Raw genomic sequence first — 18,377 nt, forward strand, 5'->3', positions numbered from 1 at the left:
CTCTTATATAGCTACATATACACACACCTACTAATATCATAGGGATGTTGTTATTGATAATTTGTACCTGTTATATGTAGAAAAGTGCTAACAATACACTTTTTCTACTCTTTATTATTAATTAAGATTTATTAAAAAACTACGAAATTATGAAAAAGATTCATTAAATAAGATGGGAGACCAAAATAAGATTTTGTGAATTTTAATAAATTTCAACCAATAAAAAAATGTGTTCAAAAGAGTGTATGTACATGTTTGTTTTAATGTTTGAGGGGTCTTAAATAGCCATTCGGTCAAAAGTAACAAATTGTTACTTATCATAAAATGACACTTTGGAATCCATGTCAACTAATCGTAATGCAAATACAAACATGCATTGCGTTGCTTATAGTTTTCTTGGATGTATATATTTAGTTCACAAGCACGTAATATATGACCAGAGAACTTTGTATTAGTGTATTTACTTCCCTGCCTGCAAAATTATGTTCATCAAGCCTATAAAGTAGCATGTGTTTCTTTAATTTCCCAAATTATAGTCTTGAACTGTTTGATTTCTTACCTTCTGCTTGCAAGTGGACTAATTTGTACACTGATGTTGCAAATACATGGATTGATTTTGAGAATCAACATGCTTCTAATATCTTGTGTAAGCAGGTCAAGTGTTCATGTTTTCTCTTGGAAACAGACAAATACTGTGTGTGAGCCAATCTGACATAGTGAGAGATATCACCACATGCATATCCTTGGACTTTGGGAAGCCTTCATATCAACAGAAACAACTAGGGCCTTTGCTGGGTCAGGGTGTTTTAACTTCAAATGGAACTACATGGGTCCATCAAAGAAAGATTCTAGCTCCAAAACTATTGAGATATTGTGCGTTCCATTTTTCAACTTATAATTAATTCATTTGTACATGTTGATGTTACATATACCTGGAAACAATGACCAATAGAGAAGCATGGAAATTAGAAAAGGAGGTGAAAAAATTGATACTCCAGGGGGTGAAAGAAAGAAAGGAAACTAGTTTTGAGAAGGACTTGCTGCAAATGGTTCTTGAAGGTGCTAGGAATAGTAATCTAAGTCAAGAGGCCACTAACCGTTTTATTGTTGATAGTTGCAAGAATATATACTTGGCAGGCTATGAGACAACTGTAGTTGCAACTGCATGGTACCTGATGTTGTTGGCCTCAAATCAAAATTGGCATGATCGCGTTCGCGCCGAGGTGCTAGAAATTTGCAGGGATAGTATCCCAAATTTTACTATGCTTTGTAAGATGAAGCAGGTAAGTATCATTAAGCATCATATACTAATAGTTTCACATTGAATTTGCCAACACATTGATATTGCATTTGTGCAACAGAAATTAAAGTGTCAGTGTACACTTGGTTTATACTAAGAGTATGATATATCATATTAATAGACAATATCTGTTAGTAGAAAAAAATTGATACATTTTAATTAAATCAAATACCAATATAATTCCTAATATTATAAGTATCAACTCACAATGTCGGGACATATAAAGTGGGTTTAATGATTAAGGGGATAGTAAGAGAAAAAAGATCACAGGTTTGATCTCTTCTGCTAACAAAATTAACATTCTAATAAACTAACATTTGGTGATAAAAAAAACTCATAATGTCTGTATTAACAATTTGATTCCCAATAGATAAAGCAATAGATTCTATACTAATGGAGGCAATTCTAATGCCTAACATTTTTTTATATAGTGATATTTTCCGAAGATATTAAGATTTTCAAAATACCACCAACCATAACTAGCATTTTTTGTGGCAGCTAACAATGGTTATTCATGAATCATTGCGCCTTTATTCCTGTAACCCCCAATTTTTTGTAAAATAAATAAAAAGATTTTTATTTAAAAGTAATAGTTTTTAGAAATTAAATAAATGAGAGGAAAGGATTTTTGTTAATTAAAATAAGGGTTTTATAGTATTAGAAAATAAATAGAGTAAAATAATATTTTAGAAAATAAATGAATTTTTTAATTGGTTATTTATTCAATGAAAGAGTAAAATAGAGTTCATTTTATAAAATAATAAAACAAAGAAAAATAGAGTAAATAATAGACTCAGATTATCCTAGATATAAATATAAACATATTAGGTCAGTTTTTATATTTAGATATATGTTTGTTCTCCTTTCTTCCTCTCTTAAAATCTTTTCTTTTTATCGCATACACCCAAATTTGTCCTAATAAACTTACGATTTTAGACTCGTTAGCCATTGGATTATTCTGAAATTTGGACGCCACCTTGGGAAATCATTTTCATATATTTCCACCGTTGGGGTTTATGAAATAATGTTTCTAGAGAGAAAAATGTCTCTCACATAGAGACTAAAATGGAGGCTCTAATCCCTTCTGTTTCTCTCTAACTTGGAAACCCTAGCAGAGTAACCAAGGAAAAGCTCTAACCCCATGTTGTGAGAAGTGTTTATGTATAATTTGTTTGTGTTTTGGACAAGAATTACTAGATTAGCGTGAGAATTAGATTGTTAGAAACATTCTTTGTCATGTTTTGGTCTCAAGCTTATTACGTGTTGATGATTATGACACACACACACACACACACATAATAGTTAAAATAAATTAGGAATTGTCAAAATAAATTAGGAATTAATAGTTTGAATAATAAAATTAAATTGAAGGAAATTAACATATTAAGATTCAACGATAAATACTTTCAATGCATTTTTAGTTTAATTATTTATTAACTCTTTTTAATTGAAAATAATATAGTTCGATTTAATATATACATGTTTGGTGTAATGTAAATATTAGTATTGTGTGATGTTTATATGATTCATGAGGTGTGATAGCATGTTGTATTGGGATTGTGACATTCTAATTGAGATTGGGTGTATGTGATAAATTGAGTAGTGTTGAATTATAAGATACATGTGTATTGAGATTTTATACGCATTGAGTTGTGACCTATGAATTATACAATCACACAACTGTAAGACCCTTTAAGGACGACGAGTTAATGCGCAACAAGTATTGTGATGAGATCTACTGTGGGAATCCAACGAATTGAATCACTTTGAGGCGTGATGAGTTAAAATGATTTTGAAAACAATTCAGTAGTTGTGTGTATTGCATAGTTCAAATTCCAGTGGTACATATATGATTTTAAATGCTTGTTTTAATGAGATGATTAGACATATGAACATAACATATTAATATTCACCACTGCAAAAAGATGTTTTTACATTTGTTCTATGACACATTCAAAGACGGTTTACGGTCTTGAACTGTCTTTGTAGCCAACGCCATAGAAAGTCATAACTTTCTATGAAGGTTCTTAAAAAACCATCTTAGAAAAACTGCACATTCTAAGGCAGTTCTCAGGAAAATATCCATCTTAAAAGGATTACATTCTAAGACGGTTTGTCAAATAACCGTCTTAGAATATATATAGTTTTTTATAAAAATAAAATAAATTTAGGATTCTAAGACGGTTTTTCAAATAACCGTCTTAGAATATTTTTTTAAACAAAAAAAATTAATTATATATTATATTATTATTTGAATAAAATATATTTTTAATTTTTGTATTTTCAGTAAAAATTGATATTACTTCTCATACTTTAATTTTCTTCAATTTAATTCCTAAATTTTAGAAAAGTAATGATTTTTGTTTCTTATCAAAGACGATTTTCATCATGAAGAATGGCGAAAATCATTACTTTTTATAAAATTTAAGTACTAAATTGATTAAATTTTAAATTCAGGAAAAAAATAAAATTCCACTGAAAGTACAAACCGAAAACATATTTGGCATTTATTAATTAATATTACGGGTTTACTCGAGTTAAGAAGTTGTGATAAAAATTTATTGGAAATTAGTACATTGCTAACATTAAATGTTACACTTTTTTTATAAAAAAAATGACTTATAAATCTTTAATTATCATGACTATGTTATCTTTTGGTATTATTACTATTATTATATGGAAAGTGGATTAATTGAAAATTTAAAGTTGTAAGGTTATGTACCTGTAATGACATATTATGGAGTTGCGTAGCCGTGTGTACCCACAACTAATGTTGAAACGTGGGTGTCATCTCCTTCGGGACCAAATAAGAGCAATCCTTGAAGAATATTAAAAATAAGACTGATATTTGGCATTTCTAATTATTATTTTTAATTCTTCTATTGCTTTCTCTTTCAAGTTTCAATTAGTATGTGACCTTCAAAAAAAAGTTTCAAATTGTATACATGAGTTGTCAAGGTATCCTTATTTAAATAAGAATATCTTATATCTATTTCACATTATTTTTTAAAATCCCTTTACACTCCTTACAAAATGTTAAATCAAATGAACACATATAGAAAGGTGTTATGAACTTCTTTATACAATGGAATAGAAGTAAAAGTGACACTTACAAAGTCTAACAAGACGTTGGAAGCTTTGAAATAAATTTATTTCAATAAATTTTACCTTCAAGTACCTAAAAACAAAGCAGATGGTCTCGCTGGCCGTGATTTGAATTCTGGATGGAATTGTGCACCTACATAAAATGGATGACTTGGAAGCTCTAAGATCCGCACAAGAAGAATTTCTAAACATACAAAAAATAAATGCAGTGTCCATGCAGGAAACAAGTGATAAAAGAAATGAATTATGTGTAACAATAATATAAAGAAAGTAGAAACACAAAAGCAGGATAACAAATGCAACCACATCCAATTGAAACTGAGATTCTCAACCTTGGTTTCCACTAAGTTAATATTGCTTTGCATCGCAACATTACCCAAGCTAAAAACTTACCTCCATTCATTTTCCACTTTCATCCTTCCCAACAAACTTTAGTCCATCTTCTTCTAAAGTTCCAATAACATCTGGATTTACCTACATAATGTCAATGTCAAATTACAGAACCACCAATCTCCAAAACAGATCATGCAGTCACCAAAAAGGATGTTCATAGGCAAACCTCGTATCTATGCCAATGTCGTTAATCCACATACTTTGAATTGTCGTACCTGGCAATTAGGAACATGAAATTAGGGGACATGTTAGAAGTGTATTAAAATTTTCCACAACATAGTTTGTTCATTTATTAGTTAACATAACATAATTGTTTCATTTATTAATTATTGTCACCTTCAGCATATCATTCACTCATATTACTCGGGTTTTAGGGATAAGTCCAATAATACTTTTGGAAGTGCAAGATGTTGCTGCAGCAAGAGGAATAAACATAGAAAATCTGACACACAAGAGATGGTTAAGTCATATCTTCTTAATTCTCACCTCACTTTAAAGCTTCAACAAAAACAAAAGCAATCAAGCCTTATACTAGATGATCTGTTTATATAGCAGAAAAAATACTACAAATTATCTAGTTTGTGACCTTAGCAGACGCATTTCATAATTCAATAGATAAAGACTTCATGATAAACTTGACAACCACAAAGAAAATATGGAACACATTTCATTCACTAGATCATGACATTCAAGATCCAACATCACACCACATGATCTATATTTCGCGAGAGTCTCCAATATGAAAACTCTCCGGCCAAAGGATGAACCATTGGTATCACTTAGACCACGAAAAGAACCAACAATCAACTGGAAGATATCCTACAAGGAGGTCTACCAAAGATCAGGACAAAGGATAATAGTAAATTATGTTCCCAAGAGCAAAATGATTGTATTTTTAATCAGTAAAAAAGAACATGAATTATAATTACATAATCTGAGTAAATGAAAAGAACCTTTAGACTTTCATCATTGTAGGGAGCTTCAGGTGCACTGATTCGAGTTATCTCACAAGCACACATTGCAACTAGAAGCTTGACAATTGTATTAAAAAAATGGCTTCATAGACTTTAATGTTGATGTCAAAGGTGGCTGGTCCAACTTTGCAAGGCACATGGTTGCTTGCTGCATATGAAAAAAATATTAAGGGGTGGGGTGGATTAGTAATTACCAAACTAAAAATATTGAGAGGTGCCTTACAAGATATCAGAAATGCAAGTAGATATATTAATAGAGATTCAAAATTGCATAACAACAAGCAAGGTTTCAAAGCAGAGTGTTCTTTTCTTCCAGTTTTCTTTCTCATGTTATTTAAATACCAAATAGCATGGTTAAGACGCTTCTTGAGTATCTTCAAAGCATCCTCTGCTTGCCTGCAAATTTAATAGGTAACACAGAATATCAGGAACAATATAATTAAGGAATACCCAAGAGAAATCAACATAAGGATGAATTGAATCAATTACATACTTGAGATCCAAAACTAAAATGCAAGATCAAATTCAAAAGCAACTTACTTTCACTTCTGGTCCTCCTATTTTCATCAAAAGCAACATAATGAGCATCAAAACTGAGTAATTGATAGAAGAGAAGCTCAATCGACTAACTGATCGAAATCCATAAGCTCTTCGATGGGGATGACTTATCCTTACCCTTCTATTTCTCTTCCACTTCGTCTTCCTCTTTTTCTTCTTCGTCTTCGACGTTGTCTTTTTCTCAAACATTCTCCTTCCAAGTCCAAACCCTAAATACCCCCCTCCAGAACAAATGCCACCACCCCTAGATCCCACCATCACCGTCTCCGCCACTCCAAAACCACCCATCCCAATCCCCAAATACCCCTTTCCCCGCAAAAAAACCCCCAACCACATAACCCCGCATTCAAACACCACCGTCGCTTTAAGTATCACAGGCTAGCTCCCCATAGTGGCAACGTCATCACCTCCAATGGCGTAGACCCACGCCATTCTCCGCCAGAAAGAAAAAGTGAGAGAGAGAGAGAGAGAAAGAGAAAAATGAGAGAGAGAGAGAGAAAAAAAAAAGAGAAAAGCGAGAGAGAGAGAGAGAGAGAAAGAGAGAGAAATAAAGGGCCTGTATGTGCTACCCGATAAGATAAGAGAGAGAGAGAAACGAGAAAAAGTATAGCCATTCAAAGACGGTCGGGTAAAATCGTCTTTGTACAGAGTTTTCTAGTATTGTGATAGGATTATGATACTGCCATCTCATTATCTTCAAAGACGGGTTCTACCAATCGATGTTATTGGCATGTCGTAGTAATCAGGTTTTCTAATAGTGATTATTATTGTGTGATATGTATATGATGCATAAGGCATGATAACGTGATGTCTTGGGATTATGAAAGTGTGATGAACTATGTGTAAGTGACAAGTTAAGTATGTGTTAAATTGTGAGATCACACGTATATTGAGATGTTATGTGTATTGAGTTATGAGCTATGAATTGTACAATCACGTGACTGTAAGACACTTTAAGGGCGACGAGTTAATACGCGACGAGTATTGTGATAGGATCCATTGTGGGAACCCAAAGATTTGAATCACTTTGAGGCGCGATGAGTTAAAATTATTTTGAGAACAATCGAGGAGTCGTGTGTTTTGTATAGTTCATAGATAAAGTCTACGTGTTAAAATGTTTTCTAGGTTGGACCTGAATCAGGAGGGAGAAGTCCTGACGAACTCTTTAGAGTTTAGGCCTTGGGGGTAAATACACCCGGTTTGAGTGCTCCTTTAAGCATGTGTCGATCCCACATGGTTGAAGCATTTTCACAAAACAATGTGACCCTGACTAGTATCCCTATGATTTTACCTAGTGAGAGTAATCTGACTTACCAGTGTGTGGTTTGTCTTGTCATGTACTCCTAGGCACTCGACGAGGTTTTTTCACTAACATGGTACCACATTACATATAGGATTGAGTCTTAGTGTATATGTTGCATAACGTCTGTGTAATGATCAATGTGACTTGTTACGTGATGATGGATAATGAATTGTGTGAGTGTGAAACGTTGTGTTGTACTTGAGATGTGTTGTTTTGAGCACACGATTAATGTGAAGGTGTGAAATGTAATTTTGTGATTAAATCCTTGGGACAAGTGATGTTACGCAATGAGTGGTAAAATAATGCGAATTGTGCTAAATTGAGCTAGTTATACTTATATTATATATATGTGCTTTCGTTTATCTCTACTTGTTTAGAAATATGATAAATCACTCACTGTGTATTGTTTATGTTTGGATCTTGTGATGATCTTGAACCTTGTGTTCGTGGGAGCAGATAGTTAAGTGAGTGACTTTAAAGAACCTCGTGCTAAAGGACGCTGGACCACAATGCTCTGATATGATGTGACATTAGGACATGAGTTTCTATATTAATTGCATTAAGTTTTGGACATGTAGTTTTTATCATTTTTGTTTCACATGTTGAGTCTTTAGTTCATTCTCTGAAGTTTCAGAAGGCCTTGTTTTGAGCCAAAAATATTTTCATACTCTTAATTGATAAATTTTTAATTTTGTGATTAACGCGAATGTGAATATTTTATCCACGTGAACTCCTTTATGTTTATTGAATAAAATCATTTTATGTAATTTCATATTTTCATGTATTTTATTATATAAATATGTATATCAGAGTAGAGGTCATGATTATCAAACTCTCGAGTTATCTCGCCAACTCTTACAAGTTTACGAGTCCACTTGTCCTCTGCGATTTGACTCTTGAGTAAACTTTTTTTTAGTAGACTATGGGCAAACTCTACAAACTCTAAGTAAACTCAGTAAACTCTCGAGTTTACCACCGAGTCAACGAGTTAGCAAGTTAAAAAAAATTAGACCAAAATGTAAGTCATTTTTTATTGTTTTCTCTTTGTATAGCATTCAACATACCTTCATTTAGTGTATTATTCTCAAATACAAAATTCATACCTTTAATAATATCAAACATTTGTTCTCTAATAACATCAAACCCTCGATGAGAATGATCTACAACTACTATAACCTCTGCAAGTTATTATCTAGTAGCGATGTATTATTACTAGACTTGGTTAATTAAATATTCTAAACTTTATGATTTACTATTTTGCTTTATTATATTGTTGAAATGTTTAATTAGTATGTTATTTATAAATATTTTGTTATTATTTTTATATGAAGTAAACTCTTACAAGTCTACGAGTTGAATTACGAGTCGAGTTTATGAAACTCCCACGAGTTTGCATAAACTCTCGAGTTTGCATAAACTCTCGAGTTTGATAACCTTGGTAGAGGGTATCACAATTCCCTTGTAGTTGTGGCGTCAAGGAAAGCCTTCAAGGACTTGAAATTTGGGAACATTGATGTCCCCAAGGGATTAAGCATTTGGGTAATGGTAGTAACTTTGCATACTAATCTAGATATCGAGGGAGATGATGCCTACAAATTCAACCCAGAAAGATTTTCCAATGGAACCATAGGTGCTTGTAAGTTGCCACACATGTACATGCCCTTTGGGGTAGGTCCACGAGTGTGTCTTGGACAGAACTTGGCTATGGTTGAACTTAAGATGCTGATAGCTCTCATCTTGTCCAAATTCATTTTCTCCCTCTCTATGCGATACGTTCAGTCGCCTACTCTTAGGTTGCTCATGGAGCCTGAGCATGGAGTCCATCTCTTGGTGAAAAAACTATGAGTTGTTCCTTGATAGTAGTAGTTCTATGAAGAGATAAATGATATAGTGTTTGTTATGATGTATGAAATTTTATGTAGCAAAGCTAAGGCTTCCTTAAGGTTTGGGCATGCACTCACACCCCAATGAATTGTATATTGTTTCACCAGTTTCCTATTATCATATGTAAAAAAAAAGCAATGAAAGAACTCAACACTCATCATTGTGCTTCTAGCAATTTGCCCCTGTTTATAATATGATGCAGTTTTTTTTTTTGTTGCACATATGATTATAATATGATGCAGTTTTTTTTTTGTTGCACATATGATTATAATATGATGCAGTTTCTATCTTGGATGAGAAAGAAAAAAATTATAACTGTATGATCTACCTAGAATGTTGTCTCCCGTTATTTATATTTTATATAGAGAAAGTCCTTGAAAATTAAGTTAGAATTACAGGGAAAGATTGTACAAGAAAATTGGGGAAGAAAGGTTTGATTATCCTAACCCTTTGTTTGATTTAGAAGAAAGAAAATGAGGAGAGTAAGAAAGTTTTAAAATTTGAATTAAAGAGAAAATTAAAACAAAAAAATTAAATTTTTATTTCTAAAAGTAAAGCTTTCTCTCTTTTTTTTTTACTTTTACTTCAACTAAACAAAAAAATATATATCAAATAATATTTATTTATCATAAATTTTAATTATATAAATAAATATTTATCTTGTACAATACATATACTAAAATACTAGTTATAAAAAAATTTATTATAGATAAATCCATCAGTTGAAATCCTACTTCAACTAGAGTCTAGAGTATATTTTTTCTACTGAAGGAAACATGTGATTATTAAAAAAAAATTGCATAAAAATTTCAATTAAAAAATAAGATAATTAAAATTTGAAAATATAATAAAAACAAAAAAATAGTATTAATTTATTTTAACTCGTGATTGCTTTCATGCGAACATTGAGGGGTCGATTTCGTTGCATAGGCTCCCTGAGATTTGTAACAGATTGCATAGGCAGAAACCAGAGTTTCTCTAAAACGAATCCATATATTCTTGAAATGAAGTAAGCTCTACAGGGATAAACCCTCCACTGGTTATTGATCCATGATAGTAAGAAACTATGTATTATTTCATCTTTTAGACTTGTAAATGTGTGTGCGTATATGCAAATTCTCTAACCTTCATACTAACAAATTTATCCATGCATGCATACAAACAATGACATTTGATCATGCAATGAACATATTTGTAACATTTATTTTGTTAATGCATGCCATTGTTTTTCTTTGGAAATGCCATTGTTTACAGGTCCATACTATATTTATAACAACATTAGGGAAAAGATCTAACAAATACTATTGAAGAAGGAGGAGGATAAATAATGACTCGACCAACAGAATTCATGGATGTTGCAGATTCTGATTTTCTCGGTAACAAAGAATTTGATGAGGAAGACTCAGAATTTGAGACTGATTTTGAGAAATACTTTGTCTACTCCACTGCCAAGAACCGCTTCTTTGGCCGGAAAAGGCCTCTTCGTGTGATCCTAGGCTCTGGACTGAGTATGCTCTTCTGCTTCTTTTATACTCCTTCATACATGACATGCTTTGAAAGTTTCATTTGTGTTTCAAAAATTACATTGAACATGTTAACTTGGGGCATGTTTGGGTAAGCTTCTCTGAAAGTACTCCTAGGACAAGAAAATAAGAAGAAAAATTCATTTTCTTTTTCTCTTATTTTTTTCCTCTTAGAAGTGCTTTTAGAAAAATGCATCCAAATAGACCCTAAATAAGTTTTTCTATAATCACTTATAGAAAAAGAAAATAAGCAGATAAGTGGCATAAGTTTATCCCACACACTAAATTAGCTTAGGGAAAAAGTTTATTTCATTTTTTCTTCTATAAGTGCTTAAGGAAAAGCTTGGTTGTGATAAAATTTATGGTAAAACTTGGTTTCTTTCTGCATAGTCGCTGATATTATACTCTGGAGGAACAGGAAGATCTCTGCAAGTGTCCTTGTTGGTGTAACTTTCATATGGTTGTTTTTTAAGAGGATGGATTGCACCCTGATTAGTTTCATTTGTGACTCTCTCATACTCCTATTGGCAATGTTGTTTCTGTGGAGCCATTTAACATCCTTTATTGACACGTAAGTTTCATGCACTCTATCAATCAGTTGTTAAAGCATTTTTTTCCTATGTTGAGGTAATCTAATACTTGAAACTCCCAATCCAGCTAATGTAACTTGCTATTTGAAAATGAATATTAATTTTCAAGAAATATTAATATCAGTGTTGCGGCTACTAAATTATCTTGTCTTACATTTTTTTCTTTAATGAAAGAGTTCTGTAACCATTTGCAACATCTCATCATGTTATATTCATATTTGGAGTAACAATCAGCAATGGCACAACTCAAGTACTATGCCAATTCTAGATTTATCACTACATCCGGGGTGCTGTTACTTGTCTTTGGTAGATATCATAATGGAATAACTGATTGAAATTAAATAATTATTGTTTTGTTTTCATTTTGCTTGTCCTTATTTTCATCTCTTCCATACACAAATCAAATTGCATGGTTGAGAGCACTCTGATACTTGTTTTACAGAAGATCAAATTGAGTCCCAAACAGTTTTGTATTTAATAAGTTTTCTGCAAGCAGCTGCTTGAGTTAGTTTACTAGTTTCCTTATTCTCTGTGATGTCATTACTTGACACTAATTTCAAATCATTCCCATGTTAAGCTCACCAAATCAGTGACTTGCAATGGAACATATATTATATATTTTCTGTTTTTTCTTTTCAAAGAACAAAATGTCTATAACTTAGTGTGAATGAACCACCTAGTCCCAGCCCAAAAGCCCACCCCCCCCCCCCCCCCCTCCATCTCTTCTCATCGTGCTGCCTGTTCTCTTGATTTTTCATTGAATGAGTTTGTCCACACACCTTGTTGGACTATTGTTTTACACCAAGGAATGATACTATTTTCTTGTTAATACAGATCACCACCCCCTGAATTATCAGCATTCATCTTGCCCAAAGGGTTGCTTGTCAGTACAGCTATTTCAGTAACACGTATACTTAACCATCTACTCATAACATTTGGGATCGTAGCTTCCGGACAAGATTTGAAGAAATTTCTCTTGGTGCTTTTCAGCATCCTCCTAAGCTTGCTTACTCATGTTGTCAACAGTGCCATGTGGTTTTCTCTGACAAGAAATTAATCTGCAGGTTACAGTGACATTGGGAGCTGTCTCAGTTCTTGACTGTTGGATCACTGCAGCAACTCTAATCTACATAGGTCAGCTACCTAAAGTCAAATTACAAAACCCCTACAATTTGAAATAGCCTAATTCCATGCCGTTATGTCATACAATGACATTCCACCTATGAAGCACCGACTCACATATCAGACATGACACGGACATGGATACAAAAACAATTAATGTCCAAAATATAGGACGCTTGGATATGACATATATAGGACACTAAGACACTGCATATATTCACATTCTCAAAACAAAGTTGTTAAGCTTTACAATAGTATTTTTAGATGATTTCAAACTATGTTTGGGAGGTGTGTGAATTGAGGAAAAAAATATTTTTTAATTGTGACACGGTAGAAGGGTGTCTGACACGTGTCCAATGCATGTCCATGAAGTGTCATTGCTCAATTAGTGTCTGCCATTTTTAAGGGATGTTCCTGTTTTATAGCATTACACACATGCAAAGATACGTGTATGTTAAAACTGGTTCTACTGAAGTGCAAGTTAGTGCTAATCTGCTTTCTCCTTTGCTCTGATGATGCAGTGTCCGTGATATTGCTGATAGTGCCAGCGATATATGAAAAGCATGGGGACATTATTGACATCCTTGGTGAGAAGGCATTGTTTGAATTAAATAATCTATATGCAGATTTGATGAAAAAGTTTTTCGGGAAATCGCAACACTTGCAAGAGTGCTTTCTGGATTAGAGGTGATGCAATTCCTTTTGCATGTCATCAGGGTTCTGTTTCGGATTAATACTTCATGGTGCTTTTAGCTTCTGTTAGTTTCTCTATAACAAGATGTGCAAAAAACGTTGTTGCTACATAATTGTATTAGTAGTAGCCACTAGTATTCTTACAAATAGTGCAAGTCTTACCCGTCAGGTTCAGTAATTTTGAACTAGTCGTTACACCAATTTTTGTAATCCGGTTTGCCGTTGATTAATTATGCATAGGTCCAATTTAGTGTTCTTCACTTGCCTCACGTTTGATTTATTTAAAAATTCATCAGAAACTATACAGTCCTGGATTTCAAAAAAAAAAATGTACCAAAAGATTTTATATATTGAGGTTTCAGAGAATATTATACATTTGATATAATTTTCAGCATTTGATTGGCTCATAAGATACTGTTTGGAAGGGAGGATAATGACCATTTGATTGTCATCCAGGGCACAGGGTTAGATGTTGGCAAGTGTCATAACTAGCAAAGCCAATATTCGTTAGCAGAAAGAAGCATGATCCATCAGCAGAATCTAGTCTAAGGTTGGGGAAGGTGACTAGCAATGTCTGCAAGTAGACCATAACTGAGGGAAGATCATAGTTGATGTATGGCACAGACTCATGGAAGGAAGGAATCAAGGGAGCGATTTTACAACCTTCAAGAAATGCAGAACATGTTCCACTTACGTGAACTAGAAAGAAACTTAGTGGTCCTTCTTTCTTTAAAGCATAACTTCATTGAACTAAAGAAATATATCTGGTCATTTTTCTTTCTGTAATGAAACGGCATCCACGTTAGGCAAATGGTTTATAGACATATAACACATGAAAAGTAAATAGCCCTTTCTATACAATTGGATTTACTTGTGGATATGTGCAAGTTCATATAAACTTTTTTTGCACATCTCTAAATGAAATCAAATAGCCCTGAACTTAGTTGGCTTTCTTGTCTAGTATTCTTTGTATCAAAGAGGATCTTGTAAGACAATATAAATAGGAGCATCCCACAGATAAACTACCGTTAGTCATATAGGAGATGCATAAATGTCTCAAAGCTAAAACAAGGCTAACAAAATAACCCAATGTGGAGGGGAAGATTCTAATGGGAACCTGCCTTTTATGGCAAGAGGTATTACAATCTGTCAAGCCATTGTGGGGTTTGTTTTACCACATCCCAGTTCAATATGTGCAGTTACACTTTTAAAGACATAATTAAGAATCTACGAAAGTTGGATACAGTTACTGGAGGATTTAGCAAATTAGAAGTTGGCTATAGGTGGATCTCTAGGCAAAGACAATGGCTAAAGCAAATGGATAAAAAGTGTAAGTGAGTACATTTGAGGTAACTTCATTTGATGAACTGTAATTTCAAGCCCTACACACACGCTTTATGTAATCTAAATTTGAGTACCTTAGAAGTCAGTTATTCAAAAGACAAAAAATCTAATAAGTTGCGGGCCTTCACAGTTCACATACATTTCTAGAAACCGAGAACATCAATCTCATAACAATTATCTATTATACTTAACTCATTTGTGAGACATAAAATACAACTCCTACAACTTAGATCCTAAGGACAACACCTCAACTTTAAATAATCATACTAACTCCCAAAAAAACAAAACTGGATGCAAATTTAGCCAACTTTAACTACCATCCAGTTGCACTTGAACAAGAACCATTGGAAAAAGAAGATTTAAGAATACCAAGCACTGAAACAGTGTGGATAAATAATATCTTAAGGCTTCACCTCTGTCTGAACAGGGGGCAAGAAGGGTTTCCACCATCCAGATTCATATTTAGGATAGGGTGCCACCCATTTTTCAGGCTTCTCAAACTTCAGATCAGTAGGATTGAAAGCTAATGCTTCTTCTAGACTCTCAGCTTCAAAACAGTCAGATAAAACTCGGTCCAGTCTCAACTTCATGAATCTGCCAAAAGTCCAAACATTAGAAACTGGCATTTGATGCTATGTTGATGATTTTCATTGCAGCAATTTTGTTGATCATACACTAGTTTTTGACACCATTGTTTCATATTATATCATTTGAAAGGGTGGAGCACCCATCAGCAGAGCCCAAACACTAAAAGTAAAGGGAGGAAAATATGCGGAAACGGAGAAACCCTTTTACCACATTTAACAACTGAAAGCTTCAAGATTGCCAAATAAAAAAAAGAAGCAAATGATCAATTCTTGCATGAGAAGTGAGAATCACCAGGATGCAAGCACATAAAAAGACATTTATTTTAGCCACATAGGCTTAGATTAGGTACTCAACCATAAGTGGCTAGGGATTTGTCTAGAGATTATTCTACATAGAATGGCTACCAATGTATGAAAGCATCCACAGACACACATAATTTGGATATGACATGAAAGAAATTTTCCTCCTTTTATAGTTAATGAAAGCAAATCCAAGCATCAATGTAGCATCATACTTTTCAAGTATACTCCACAGTTAAAAGCAATTGTAGAATCAATCACTGAAAAATGAAGAATTGACGTTCTTACGTGATCCAGGGACCATTGGTTGACACAAGAGCAACAGCAGGTCTCTTTAATCTCTTGGTAATGTTAGAAAACTTATCCAAGAACTTAGGCTCAATGACAAGCCAGAAATCCTGTTCTTGATTACGCTCTCCAAAGAGACGAAGCCGCTCGAACAATTGCTCTTGGAAATGCTCCTCCTCGTCCAACATAAACTTTGCATTTGCAACAAGAAAATAATACTTGGTGGCTTCATTCTGCAAAGACAAGCCAAAATAAATAATAAATAAATAAGAGGAATAAACTAATTAGTAATTACCATCAAAACCAATTAAAGAATCACATCATCTACCGTTTTCTCTCATGACAAGGATAACACCACTCAGGCACTCACTAGAGAACAACTTAGGATTTTTTTTTTTTTTATCCGTGGAAATCAAAGAAGGTGTCAGGGGTTTACAATTATTCACACACCCTGCTGAACCAACTGAGCTAGACCCCCTTCACAGATAACAACTTAGGATAACATAACGTAGAACCAACACCAAAATGGAAAAAATAAGAATAAAAAACTAAAATTGAACACAAATTCAATGTGGGGTTGGAGTTTAAGAGAGGAACAAACCTTGGTGGGAGGATCAGATGAATCAAGCTGGTCAGAATCAACAGATGCAACAGCAGTGGTGAAGGGGCGTGCATGTGTTGGTTCTTTAAAGGAAGAGAGAAAGGTGAAACTTTGGTTGGTGGGAGACACCAAACTCATAGGCAAGGAGTGAGTCCTGTTGGAAACACTGTGCCTTCTGTTTCCATTGGCTGAGGCAAGAGTGGTGGCATGTTGTTGAGCATGGTTCTGAGCCACCATTGTGGTGGATGAACCCAAAGTAAGAGTGGCCACACCCAGCATATTGGTCTTTTCTTCCCTCAAAATTTTTTTTTTTCCAAACTTTGATTGTTACTCTCAGAATCTCAACTCAAATTGGGAGAAGATAGAAGAAAGAGTGTGTGTGTTTGAGTTTGTGTTTGTGTTGAGGCTTAGGACAAGAAGTGAAGACTGCAAATGGCGCATGTACAATGGCTTATGGGACAAATTGGGAGATATCAACGACAACCTTATCTAGTTATCTAAATCTACCTAGGTTACTTCCCTTCCTAGTTACTTTCCCAATATTTAATTACCTTAGTGTCTACATAATTTATAGTAGTATTAAAATAACATATTAAAACAAGAGTTTAATACTCATCCATTGACCGTGTAAAAGAGTTTTTATTAAAAAAACAGTGAACAAACTTATTATAAATTATCATTAATATATATTTTTAAGATAGTTTTATGAAAATTAATATATAATTATTTGTGATTAAATAACAGTATAAAATAATAAATATCTTTTTTTTCTTAAAACAATTATTTTGGTACATAATAAATAAAAATAATTTTTGTATAAATAAAAAATTGTGACGTGTATAAATGGATATTTAAATATATTGTTGGATAAATTTTTTTTTGCCTTAATTTAATTTAAATTTTGATTTGTGTTTCATGTTTTCAAAAGTGAATATTTTTACATTTAATATATTAATACTTAATGATCTATGATATTGGCAAAAAAAAACTAAACGTGTTATTTAATTACTTTTTTTTACAAAACACAAACTAAAACTAAAAATTCACTGCATTTAAAATAAAATTTATATTATTTGTGAGGAACAAAACTATGTTTTAACTACGTTTTATTATTATTATTATCATGCGGGTGAATTAATTGATCTCTTCTCAATGACTTAATTTTCACATTTGCAATTGCCTTATAATAATCATTTCCTAAACAGCTTAAATTAAACCTAAACTTATTAGGATTGAGCATGTTAAAAATAAGGGTGTGTTTGTTGAAAAAATAGCTTGATTACATATTTATTACTATTTTCTTACTATATGAAGCTTTATATTATAAATTTGATTATAAATTAATTTTTAAAAGACTTGTAAAATATCAAAAATCATTTTAAAAAATTCAAAAGAAATTTACATGAGCTTTTTAGACACCCACTAAATTCAATTGTCATAGCCTCATAGGTGTTATAAAAAAATTATAATTTATTAATGATAATTAAGTCAAAATTTATTATAACTTATGAACATATAAAAATAAATATGATTATAAGTTTCTTAAATATATTTAAAAGGACATATAAAAATCATAAACCCTTTTCAAAAGTTCAGTTGAAATTTACATGAGCTTTTTAAACACCCTCCAAATTCAATTGTCATAGATCTGGTAGACATAAAATGTTACTATAGTTTATTAATGATAATTAAGTCATAAATTACTATAACTTATGTAAATTGCCAAAATTATAAATTAATATCAATAAGCTATTTTTTTCATTGAAGTGATGATATTTCCTATTTATGATATTGATTCTTATGAATAAAAAT

The 18,377-nt window shown here is 32.6% G+C and overlaps 2 protein-coding genes and 1 long non-coding RNA gene across 5 annotated transcripts; 1 reads left to right on the plus strand and 2 right to left on the minus strand.

The window, feature by feature from the left end:
• Positions 1 to 277: 277 nt before the first annotated feature.
• On the minus strand, positions 278 to 6,843 carry LOC114375808. 3 transcript variants are annotated; one of them, XR_003658847.1, is made up of 8 exons: positions 6,313 to 6,843; positions 6,115 to 6,168; positions 5,752 to 5,920; positions 4,965 to 5,013; positions 4,799 to 4,879; positions 4,023 to 4,538; positions 1,098 to 1,265; positions 278 to 932 (listed from the first exon to the last, which is right to left on the minus strand). It is a non-coding gene; the product is annotated as an uncharacterized LOC114375808 (long non-coding RNA). The 3 variants fall into 3 exon arrangements; XR_003658848.1 differs by having other exon boundaries at positions 5,996 to 6,168; XR_003658846.1 differs by having other exon boundaries at positions 5,752 to 6,168.
• A 4,001-nt stretch (positions 6,844 to 10,844) lies between these two features.
• On the plus strand, positions 10,845 to 13,437 carry LOC114373195. Its single transcript, XM_028330721.1, has 4 exons — positions 10,845 to 11,131; positions 12,465 to 12,531; positions 12,695 to 12,764; positions 13,274 to 13,437. Exons 1-4 carry the CDS (start codon positions 10,845 to 10,847, stop codon positions 13,435 to 13,437), a joined length of 588 nt encoding a protein of 195 aa, XP_028186522.1.
• Positions 13,438 to 14,845: 1,408 nt separating this feature from the next.
• LOC114377228 lies at positions 14,846 to 17,100 on the minus strand. Its single transcript, XM_028335659.1, has 3 exons — positions 16,566 to 17,100; positions 15,965 to 16,197; positions 14,846 to 15,383 (listed from the first exon to the last, which is right to left on the minus strand). The coding sequence occupies exons 1-3, from the start codon at positions 16,842 to 16,844 to the stop codon at positions 15,191 to 15,193; spliced, it is 705 nt and encodes a 234-aa protein (XP_028191460.1). The 5' UTR covers positions 16,845 to 17,100; the 3' UTR covers positions 14,846 to 15,190.
• Positions 17,101 to 18,377: the final 1,277 nt, after the last annotated feature.

This window comes from Glycine soja, chromosome 11 (genome assembly GCF_004193775.1).
Source record: "Glycine soja cultivar W05 chromosome 11, ASM419377v2, whole genome shotgun sequence".
Taxonomy (NCBI): Eukaryota; Viridiplantae; Streptophyta; class Magnoliopsida; order Fabales; family Fabaceae; genus Glycine; species Glycine soja.

Bases quoted from the DNA above. Each gene is read 5' to 3' on its own strand.
- LOC114373195 (XM_028330721.1), top strand. From the start codon at position 10,845: ATGACTCGACCAACAGAATTCATGGATGTTGCAGATTCTGATTTTCTC. The intron at 11,132-12,464 runs GTAAGCTTCTCT...TTGTTAATACAG, and splicing joins TTAACTTGGGGCATGTTTGG to ATCACCACCCCCTGAATTAT. The intron at 12,765-13,273 runs GTCAGCTACCTA...CTGATGATGCAG, and splicing joins AGCAACTCTAATCTACATAG to TGTCCGTGATATTGCTGATA.
- LOC114377228 (XM_028335659.1), bottom strand. From the start codon at position 16,844: ATGCTGGGTGTGGCCACTCTTACTTTGGGTTCATCCACCACAATGGTG. The intron at 16,198-16,565 runs GTTTGTTCCTCT...TTGTCTTTGCAG, and splicing joins CATCTGATCCTCCCACCAAG to AATGAAGCCACCAAGTATTA. The intron at 15,384-15,964 runs GTAAGAACGTCA...GACTTTTGGCAG, and splicing joins ACCAATGGTCCCTGGATCAC to ATTCATGAAGTTGAGACTGG.